This window comes from Erpetoichthys calabaricus, chromosome 5 (assembly GCF_900747795.2).
Source record: "Erpetoichthys calabaricus chromosome 5, fErpCal1.3, whole genome shotgun sequence".
In the NCBI taxonomy this organism is placed as follows: Eukaryota; Metazoa; Chordata; class Cladistia; order Polypteriformes; family Polypteridae; genus Erpetoichthys; species Erpetoichthys calabaricus.
The window spans coordinates 225,131,916-225,143,249 of record NC_041398.2 but is presented as its reverse complement, the minus strand read 5'-3'; the positions used below and the strand labels follow the sequence as shown (position 1 = coordinate 225,143,249).

Here is an 11,334-nt window from a genome sequence, read left to right as displayed (position 1 = left end):
AATGAAAAATAGAGGTCAAATTAGGGGAATGGATGCCATTTTGTTTTGGTACAACACTCAATCATGTGAATCTTTCAAATCCCAATGGCTTTATATAAAGTAGAGTGTCTCAGGTGGTGCCATAGGGCAGTGTGGTGTGGCGGCCATGGCACTGGACTTTAAACCTCTGGGTCACTAGGGTGTATCATGCATTAACCATGAGCAACTCGCTAAAAAGATAAAAGTAAATAGTCTGAACGTATTGGGCCTGTGGGGGGCATCTCACAACCCCAAACAACAATGCAGGAGTCCAAATAACACAACAAAACAAAGGCTTTAATAACAAAGTCTCAAAGAGTGACACAGTAGAACAATAAAGTACAACCAAACAGAAGGTAACAAACACCTCTGCCCCAGGACCTAACTAAACAGTAGTAACCCCTTGCCACCATATTAACATGTTTCTCCTGCTCACCTCCCGCTACTCCTTCCTCCATCTGTCCAGCTGAGCTCTTGTCGCCAGCTGCCTCCCAACTCTAAGCTCTCTGAGCAAAGAAGGCGAGACCCTCTAATTCTGGGTCCCCACCACCTTCTGGGTACTCTCCTGTAAGCGCTTCTAGTGTTCATCTGACATTGATCTCTTTAGTTGTACGGGTAGGATTCCCTCTAGTGGCACAAGAGATTCCTGCATATTAGCACCACAACAGAGGTGTACTTGAGTGGGCCAGACTGGTTGTCTGCCCCAGGACAGCCATGAGACCACAACACATCGCCCCCTAGCAGTTGGAGGAACCTCAGACTCTGTTATAGGGCTTATATTATGACTTCCAGGGTCTTGGAAGACCTCCTGCTGTGAGGGTAGCATCCTCTGCTGGTCAGATTAACTTCACAGTATATTGAACTTGAGAGTTGCCTCTGAGACGCATGTTAATATTAAGGGTTGTGTCTATCTGTCACACAATTATTCACAAACTACTGGGGCTAGAACCTTTTTCTGGGTCTTAAGTGAAAGCTTATGATGTGATACACGCCGGTGAAGCACAAAATGTGGCTGGTGGCCACCGCAAAGTTATCAATATTCCTGTCTTTCCCAAGGCAAACTGCATAGGCAAACAGATTGAGAAAGTGAAAGAAAAAGAAGTCCAGTGACATCTGCTGAGCATAAAGCAAATTGCAGAAGCTGATCACGTGATAAGTAGAAAAAAGATGAGAGCTGCATCATCCCCTGGCCATTAAACACATACAGTGTGGCAACCTGCTCGTACCCACAAACTACTGGGGCAAGAACTTTAAGTATTTTAGTGTTTATTGATTGTCGACCATGATGAAGAACTCCATAACAGGAAAAGGAAAAAGAAGATCAGTGACACCTGTGAAGTGGTGAAAACAAAACACGGTCTTGCCAAAATGGTAACGTTCAACTTGGTCTATATCATGAGCGGACCAACCATCAGGGCATTCTGGATGGAAAGGGGCCTTTTCACCATCCACGATACTCCTGTCCGTGCGACAAAATCACCAAGGGTGATTCCTCCCCTCGATGAAATGCTCGGGTGTCTGCCTGACAAAATCAGCAAGGTTTCCATTGCCCCCCAACTTGATGAAACTAATGGGTGTATACGCAGTGAAACTGACCAGGAACTGCTCGATGAAACGATCTGGTGTACGCAAGACCACCTGCATCACCCCGTTCACCATGCATTAAATGGTAGTATTGTCCACATGTGGCATTCAGGGGACTGTGGGGGTCTTAATCTGGCCTTGCTCTATACGGTCAGCATGTTTCCTAATACAGTAATAAGAATCTATAACCAGCAAATACATCTGTTGGGGGTCTTAGACTAACTAGTGACTCTAAATTGGCTTCTATGCGTAAGTGAGCCCTGTGTTGAATTGGAACCCCATCCAGGGTTGGTGGTCCTGTATTATGCCCAGTACTGCTGGGACAGGCTTCTTCAACCATGAACTGAAATTGGCTTGAAGATGTTATCTTATTTAGGTATATTGGGATTGTCTCTTATCTGCTGCTGTGGGTACCTGCCCTTCACCTCAGGACACAAACCCATGACCTCATGCTCTTTGGTCAAAAGCCCCCATGGACGGAGAGAATTAAGTTCTCCAGTGGGGAGGAAGGCCTCTGTTTATGTTTCATGGAAATGCCAATGAATGTGGACAAGAAATCGGTGACTTTAATTATCCACCCATGCATTCTCCAACCACTTGGGTCCAGTCGTTGGATTGTGGAGAGCTACATCTTATCCCAGGAACATTGCTAGCAAAGGTGAAGCTGAGCTCGTGTTTCATATCAGCCTAACACGTACATCTTTGTTGGAAAACCCATATACCCTGAAAAACCTGGTCAGAAATGGTGATAACATGAAAACTTCGTACCAGCAATAACCAAGCAGGGACTAGAACCCAGGACCTAGGAGCTATTAGATCCCTGTGCTGTCCATCTGTGTTTTTTGGGTTAATGAGACCTATTCTGAACCAAGCTGGATATAACAAACATAGCAAAGCAACAGGCTACAGCAAAAATAATAACAAAATAACATGCAATGGCAAGGTCATCCTCTTCATCATTTTCTACCTGGTGAGCCCTATGGCTGTAACACATGGGGTCAGTCACACCTGACTTTTCTATCTACTGCAACATTTTCCTGGTCCACCATGGGTGTTCCCAGGCCAACGAGAGGGAACATCTCCACAGCAGGTCTGGGGTCTGCCCTCAGAGGACCTGGAATTCCCCCACTCCTGACACCACACTGATAAAACGATCCCACTTACCTATGTATTCAATGGCCTCTATGAACCAGGAGCTGATGTCAGCCTTGTGGTTGTCTTCCACCGGGATGCACTTGTATTGGTATACATCTTCAAAATGGTTTGGGCAGTTTGAAGACACATTTAGTAAGGCAGTAATTCCCAAAGCGTCCAACATGTCTTTTCTAGAAGCGTGGTAGGCACTGCCCAGATAGAGAAAGGGCAAAATTTCAACAGGTCCACCCTAAACCAAGGCAAAAGGACACAAGAATGTCTGTCACTAAAAAAGCCTGGGATTCATAAATGACTTACTGCTTGGCTGGAGCAGGAAGAACAAAAGCAGTTAGCCAGCTTTGTTGTAGTAAAGACCCTCAAGTACAGGTCGCCCACACTCTTAAACAAAACACTCGTTCTGTATTGGCACTGGCACTTTATTGGGATGTGTGTTTCCATGTAGAACCATTGCTTGATAAAGAGGCACTGCATTCTGGGAAGGGATCTTTGCATATGGGCTTTGAAAAGGTTCCTAATATGTGGATAAAACAAATCTTTAATATATATAGTAGGATACCTAGCAGGGTCCCGAAAGACAAAAAAGTGCATGTCATGCATTACGTGAACCCTTATCTCCTTACTTTGAGGCCCTGGTGCTACCACTATGCCACCCAAGATTGTAACAAAATTGTGAAAAAGCAATGGGTTCATAATTTTCATAGGTCTCTTGCTGCATACAATAACAGGCTTAGTTAAGGTATTCTTGTAAACGACCATAAACTGCGGTATCTACAATGTGCAAATAAACGGTGGAGGAACCGAAGTTAAGAGGAACGTTTGTAGAGGGACGCTGTTGCTACGGGACGTTCTCGGAACGAGCCGCCCGGTTAATAAGAACTAAAGAGTTTAGCGTGCGTATGTAGAGTGTGCGTCACAGACTGTCAATAGAGTTGTTGATATTGATAATTAGACAGAGAATTAAGTACGTTAGTCTCCATTTTTGTAATAAGCAGCCAATGAGGTATGTTTGAAAGCTAAAATGTGTTTAATCTCTATAGTCTGTGTTAAATGTTAACGTTATGTATATGCAAATTAGTACATTCCCTTGTTTATTAATGAATTGACTTTTTATTTCCAAGATTTCGCGGAATACTGTAGATTATGTTATTAAAGTGTGAACAGATTTATTTGGATTTACATTAGAATTGTTTAAAACTTAATTACTTGCAATTCGTTATATTGTGAAGTTTATAACAAGCAGATTGCGTTTATTTTTATTTGTCGCGTTTAGTTCTGACGATGGAGATCATTCGGGGAATGAGCTTTTTAGCGTCTGAATAAAGCACCAGTTCAATTATAAACTGTTGTAGGTCCCTCCAGTAACCATTTTCTATCTGTTAGTGTCCTGATAGGTAGCCCGAATTAAGAATTTCTGTTCTTTCAACATATTAGAGGCCTTTTTCAGAGCCAGTTTCATATGCAAAGACGTCTTCCCAGAGATTAACAGTTCTCGGTCAAGCAATGGTTCTACAGCCCAGCAAAGTGTCACTACCGAAGCGTTATATTCAAGAGTCTACTCACATCAGTCTAAAAATAAAGGTGCCAGAGGGGAACCAGTTTTTTGGTTCTTACAACAGCCATTCACATAAAAGGTTTCGGGAAGAGCCGTATAAATATCCATGAATTTGTTAACGCCAGTGGGTTCCTGATTTTAGAAGAACCCTTGCTGCATACAACCACACAGCTTAAGTTCAGGTTTTCTTGATCCGTCACCGTCCTGCTAGGTTGCCTAATACACATATAAAGAATGTCTGTATTGTCCATAAAGTGAGGACTGTTTTAAAGCCCCAAGAACCAACTTCATATGCAAAGAACACTTCCAAGAATTAAATGGTTCTTTGTCAGGCAAAGGAACAATGAGGAACCACTCACCCCAGTAAAGAGCCATTCATGAGCCAGCGGTTTAAAGAGGGTCTGATCTATTGCAATACATTTCCCCAAAACAGTCAACATACATTTGTACACGAGCTCCCTGGACTGAATTAAACTGGATTAAAAGCGTTCCCGATATACTGACGGACACTTAATAGAAGACGAATTCCCATACTGCCACCAAAGGTGAATGGACCTCCATCTAACTAACTGCCTAATATTATTGAATTCATTTTATGACAGACCCCTCCTAAATATAAACCCAATTCTCAACGAGCTGCCTTTTTTTCCTCCTGTGCTGCAAAGGTGCAGCTGGGATTTGTGAGCTAAAAGCCAATTCTTACTGCGCTTTTTTTTATACCTGCAATGAACCACTAGGGGTCACGCTAAGCTCAGTCTGAAGACTCATTCATAATTTTCGACTGTCGATTTCGGTGTTTGATTTCAAAGAAGTGCTGCGGGGAAGACCTGCAAGTAACTCAGGCGATCTCAGCGGGCTTGGACGGTAGCCGAGACGGACAAATGCGTGTGTCACCAGGGAAAGCTGACTGCTACAAAGCAGTGTTACCTGATCGTGGTGAGGGGTCCCACAGGAAGTGCAGCTGGTTTCAGTGGCATCCGTGCTCGACAAAAGGGCGGCTCCGGAGAGGCTTTTCGTTTTCAAGCAGTATTCCGGATACTCTGAGGCGAACTTGTCATAACCTCCTGTGAATGAAATAAATGGCAACAATAGCCTGTCAGTGCAGTGGAAAGCTTTACTAAAAAGTGTAACAGTCAGGGGTGATCTAATCACAAGATGTTTTAATAATCAGTCGTCACCGTTTGAGCTAAAAACCGGTTACAAGGGCTAGCCATTACCTATGTGAATACAGTACACTGAAGGAAGAATGATCTAGCGCCTTTTATATTGGCCTCGTAAAGATTGCAAAGTTCCGACAATCAACAGTAAATCGTATGCTACAGTAAAATAAACAAGGCTTACGATGTGAATAAATGGAAACAAATAGAACGTTATCAATATAACATGGTCGATATTAAATTTTTCCAAGTGAAAATCGATAAGGGGGAGGGAGCAGAGCAGTCCACACAACCCTCGGCCACCAGCTGTACCATCGCACGCGTAGCCAAAGCCGTCAGCTCATTTTTTCCCACAATCTGTCAACAGAGCGCTAAAATTTCAAGGCGATCGACCTGCACCCAAAAATATTTTTAACAATATATACGGTTGCGCAAGATTAGCCATCATATGGCGTCATACGCAAGAAACAAGAGTGCAAATCAAAATCGGCTTTGTGCTCACTGTAGGCCTTTGATTTTTTTATTCAGCTGTGGCTTTTGTGCTCCTGCTGACAAAACCGCTTTTCGATAACGTTGTGTTCCTGAGTAGAAGTGCAAATCCGGCCAAATCAGGCTTCGCGTTTAATTCCTGGGGGCACACGCGAAAGGCAGACGCGCTGCCTTTAATCCGGCAGCCTTGGCTTGCCGCTGCGCACATCGCCGTCTTCCTCTTATTATGCACCTGCTCATAGAATCCGCGGACGCGCTCCATTATTCTGCACGACGATGATTATTGGCATTCGAATGTAATTCATATTTACATAGAATATACGTGCAAGAGTGTATTGTTTGTGAAGAGATCCGTCGGAGTTTATATGTAATGGGAAGCTTTATATTGCTTAGGAGGCACCTGATGAAGGCTGTACAGCCAAAGGTTACGACTCTAGCCTCCTGTCTGGGGGAATACCCTTCGTCATTGTTTCCAACTGAGTATATTTGTGTTCATAGTGTACATTCATCTCACACAGTGGGAATATAGTACTCAAAAAATAATAGCATGGCATAACAGCCTGAATCCCAACTCATACGGCGTGTGGGGGGGGGCTGAGCGAAGCCTTCACCAACGAGGTGCAAAGCTAAATAAATAACAACCATGCAAAGGGCGCCAGTCTATGAGAGCCAATTTGGAATAACCAGCTAAACAAACCAGCAAGTCAGTGCAACGTTGGAGGCCAGGGCGCTGAATCTGCGTGCGAGGCGGCGGTGCTGCCCACTGTGCCTGCCAGTAAGCCGCAGCAATACCTGCCTGCAAAAGCAGGTGGAAATGCGCCATCAGTGTAAAGCCGGCGAGCTCAACGAATTGGAAAGAAAACAAAACAATGCCATGGACCGTAGCATATATATTTTACAAGTTTATGGTTGGAAAGGCAAGCATTCTAAAACACAAATTAAATGTTGTACGCGGATCGATTTCTGTACTTTGTGCCAGAGGGGGAATCGACACGAAGCTATTGATTTTCGTAAGTCAAAGGGATCTGTTTTTTCAACGGATATAATGTCATGGCTTAAATAACCAGACCTGCGTCATTCACCAGCCCCCCTCCTAACGTACACACCATTTACTGGTTTGATTAACATGCCTTTTACTTTAAACTGGAAGATGTAAATTGCCAGTGACATTTTCACAATAAATAAATTAACTAGTAGGTTATGCATACAAGAATCTATCTGTTTATCTATCATCTGGAGTACTACTGTCTAGTTAGATGGTGTGCTTAGCGAAAAAATCCAAAAAATAACGGAAATGTTCTTTGTTTTGAATGACTGCACACAAAGGTACGACTTGATGAACGTTTAGAATGGCTCTAAAAACGGGTGGGTTAATTTGCTTCTGGTGTCTTTGCCTACTTAATTACACCAACATCCTGAAGTCGAAAATGCACTTTCAGCTTTTGTTTATTTGACAAACTCATAACTGGATAGACCGTGTAATGCAATCATATGCAGATTTAAAACAACAGCAGGCTGCTAGGGCACATATTTGAAAACTGATAGATATTTACAAATATACGCAATAACCAAGTGCTGCAAGAATGAAGAGTATTTGAATCCATCCAAGATTCATTAGATAGACTGTGATAATAATGGTGTGTGGTTCTGATAATAGGTGTGTGGACTGTGGCAGTTATGTGGATTACCTTTTTTCTCGCAACGCCTTTCAAATTTATAACCTCGTTTTGATTGTCTTTGTGTGTTTCGAGTTATTGCATGTGCTTCATATCTTCTTACAGTATATGTATGGCATACCAGACGCGACGTTGTGTCTTTTACCTTCTTTTCAATTTAAAAATAACCTTTAACCGTTATATAGATGTGTATGTGTAATAGTTCAACATTTTTGAAATCATACTCATTGCATCTTTTTCTGGATGCATTGGCCTCATCCAATAATTTCAGCAATTAAATGTTTTGTCGGTCTATAATCTGTGAATTCATTTTAATAAACAGACATGATCTATATCTCTTGATAGAGAGATGGAGAGATAAAGTGATGTTTATGTAATATTTCGACGTTTATGAAATCATACTCTTATTCTATTTGTTTCTGGTTTGCCTGATTTACTAATTTAGTGGTTTGAATGTCACAAACCTTAACCAAAAATGATTGATATCTCTTTATAGATAGATAGATAGATAGATAGATAGATAGATAGATAGATAGATAGATAGATAGATAGATAGATAGATAGATAGATGTGTTCCAAACATCCACTCTTAAGGAGATCAAGAATGTGAATTAATAAATCACAAAGCGTAGCGTTTTAGGTCGCAAACCTTAACCAAAAATGATTGATATCTCTTAGATAGATAGATAGATAGATAGATAGATAGATAGATAGATAGATAGATAGATAGATAGATAGATAGATAGATAGATGTGTTCCAAACATCTACTCCTAAGGAGATCAAGAATGTGAATTATTAAATCACAAAGCGTATTTGTAGCAGTCCGAAATCGACAAAAAAAGATCTGATAACTGCAATGGTAGCAGCATCCCAAATTTGAAATTATTTGATATTTTTGTAATAAATGTCCCAACAGCGCTGTGGGCTTTACATTATACACGTGAATCATTCATTATGAAAAAGGGCTCGATAATGGATAGATGGGTGGATGGATGCTGGAGGTGTTAGAACCAAAAAATAAAATAAAATAAATGACTATAGAAAAGGTTATAGTTATCCCCCATTCTGTTTCCTTACAAATATGTCAACTGTTTAAATGACAACGCTTCCATTGGCCTGTCCTTTGAATGAAATGTTCCATTTTGGTATAATGAAGCCTGGTTTCTCCTTTTCTCTCAGCTATGCCAATTTGGTATACCTTAAACAGAGAAGGATTTACCCTGTTAATTGCTTTTTTATTTGCCGTCTCCATATTTAACATTAGGACATACTACACCAGCATGGCCATGCACGTTAAACCACATGCTAACAAATGCCGGCGTACCATATAATTCATTGTGTCATCTCCCTGCTGATTTTTTGATGCGCCATACAAAAAGAAAAGGGGATGGCGTCATGTAGAGTAGCGCTGATACCTTTAAACAAATGGAGCCAAGTGGACGGCCGGCTCAGTCAGTTCTAAAGAGCCCCGAAGCTGCCTGGCCGTGCCCTCTTACCTTTGAGCAGATAGAGCTCCGTCCCGTAGGAATCCCGGTACAGCGCATTAAGCACCAGCGTGATTGTGCTGTCGTCTTTTATGGAGTCAATATGCGGGGTCCGTTCATCGTAGAGAATGACCGCCGAGTAAAGTCCCGATTTTAGACTGGATCGTACCTCCTCGTCTCCGGACAAAATTTGGTCCAGACTGACCGAGCCCTTGGCCCGTCTCCTGACGATGGTGTTACAACGAATGTTTATTGACCCTCGGATGTGACCCGCGCTGTGCGCCAGGAAGGACCTGCAGTCTAGCACCAAACATTTGCCGCTATCGTCTCTCAAAAGCCTTTTTAAAACATTGCAGTCCATCTCGCATAGCTCCTCCATGGTCACCATGGTGCGCTTAGTGATGCGATCAGAGATCACTTCGGATAGATTACCGTCAACACAAAAGGAAGAAAGGAGGGAAGGAAGAAGAAGAAGCCGCTGAGCCGCGCATTCACAGAATCGGCACAAGCAGCTCGCTCGCACTCTAGACTGGCTGGGCGATTCTCCAGAGAGGATTACTATCGCTGTACACACCTCTTCTTCCTTTTTATGAATGGAAAGCCAGCCGCCATGTCCACATAAGGAGAATGACGTCAGCGGCACGCGCGCGTCACCTACTAGCACCATTCATTAACCCTTCTCGCGTGTCTCCATTCATAAAAAGACAGCGAGGCTGCTGATCAATGACAACTGGCAGCGCGGGCTCGCGAAGAGTCTCTACAGCGGCTGGGCTCCTTTTCGTTTTTTTTTTTTTTTTTGCTTTTTGTGTCTCATTAATCCCAGTTTACTCCCCGGGGATGTATCGTTGGCTTCTGTCGCGTAAATATATGACAAAGACGGATATAACAGGCCACTCTTAAGAAGAGCGATGGGTCACACTCGGATATGCGCAAGCGCGTGATAAACGGTTTGACTGTGGACTAATACAGCCCCCTCCCCCTCCGTGATACAGTAGACTGTCCTCTATTCATTACATTGTCGTCTAAAAAAGCGACAGAAATCGAGCGGACACGCCGTGCTCGAGCTGTCTGCTTGCAGATGCCTGAGTGGCAGCCGGCAGAGCGGACTGATGCGCCAGTTTGCCTCGGAGCGCACGAATTCTGCTGCTTCATTCGAGTCAATGAGCACAGCGCGACGCTCGTGCTCGACATATGGCAGCTCGCAGACGCGAAACGGGCTGTTTAGCCGTGTAACCGAAGGCTCTTTGGAAAACCTAACGGCGTCTGAAAGTTGCAATGTTCTTAATGGGTGGGGGCACTAGCGTCTTGATTTCAGAAGGTAAGTTCAGTGCATCCGTCAGGTTCACTTAGAGCGTTTAGCGATGCATTGACACCCTAGGACCTCATCGCTGGCTGGAGGGAAATGCAAATCAACAATGAAAATCTAAAAGGAGACGCAACTGCTTAGACTGGCGGTCGGAAACAGCCCGGCGCATGATGGTTTTCTTCAGTCCGCCTACAATAATGCGCAAATACACTGGCTTACATGGTCGACAGAATTTCGTGGATCTGGCTGGTGTATCGGCTCGTGTGTGTCTGTATTTGTGAATGCGTGGACCCCCACTCCCGATCTGCTTTACCGCATGGGCGGTACATGTGCTTCTTTTAATTCATGAAGCTGCCACACTTTCAACACGCATTTTGCGGCGCGCGGTGTCAAGTCTCTTGTTTCCGAGAATCACATTATTAAGCGGATGCGGTTAAACTGTATCGGCCGTTAAATGTGTTAAAAATGGCAACTTTTGCCTCTCTTTTCCTCCGCCTAGTCTCAGACCGCTCACCGTTAGGTTTATTGTGACAGGAGGAAGGCGATCACGTTTCCGTTGTTTTAATTACTTAGCCTGTCACTTGCGAAACTCCACGCAGGACATGAACAAAAGAAAATGAACAAGTAAAAAAGTGGTCCTCTAAATGGGCTTTTTTGCGATAAACTTCTTTTTATGTATTATTTACAATGACGTATAATATATATAGTACCGTACATAAAAACCTGGAGACAAGAGAGGCGAGCCAGGACTGGGGAAATATGAATGGTGGGGATACAAAACACTGAATTTACAATTTGAGAATGTCGAGGTTGATGCTGAAACAATGACTGTTTACAAGACTGTCTCAGAAAAAATGTGCTTTCTGACATGTAGGAATTGGGCTGAGTTAGCAGGCTTTATTTATTTGCACA

The 11,334-nt window shown here is 43.1% G+C and overlaps 1 protein-coding gene across 1 annotated transcript in view; it reads right to left on the bottom strand.

Annotated features, from left to right (window-relative positions):
- Window positions 1-10,070, bottom strand: part of dusp4 (dual specificity phosphatase 4) — an 11,766-nt gene extending 1,696 nt beyond the window's left edge. The window contains exons 1-3 of the mRNA XM_028802595.2: window positions 9,129-10,070; window positions 5,237-5,373; window positions 2,767-2,986 (exon numbers count right to left, since the gene is read on the bottom strand). Coding sequence (XP_028658428.2) covers window positions 2,767-2,986; window positions 5,237-5,373; window positions 9,129-9,783 — 1,012 coding nt within the window. The 5' untranslated portion in view covers window positions 9,784-10,070. The remainder of the gene's footprint in view (window positions 1-2,766; window positions 2,987-5,236; window positions 5,374-9,128) is intronic.
- Window positions 10,071-11,334: the final 1,264 nt, after the last annotated feature.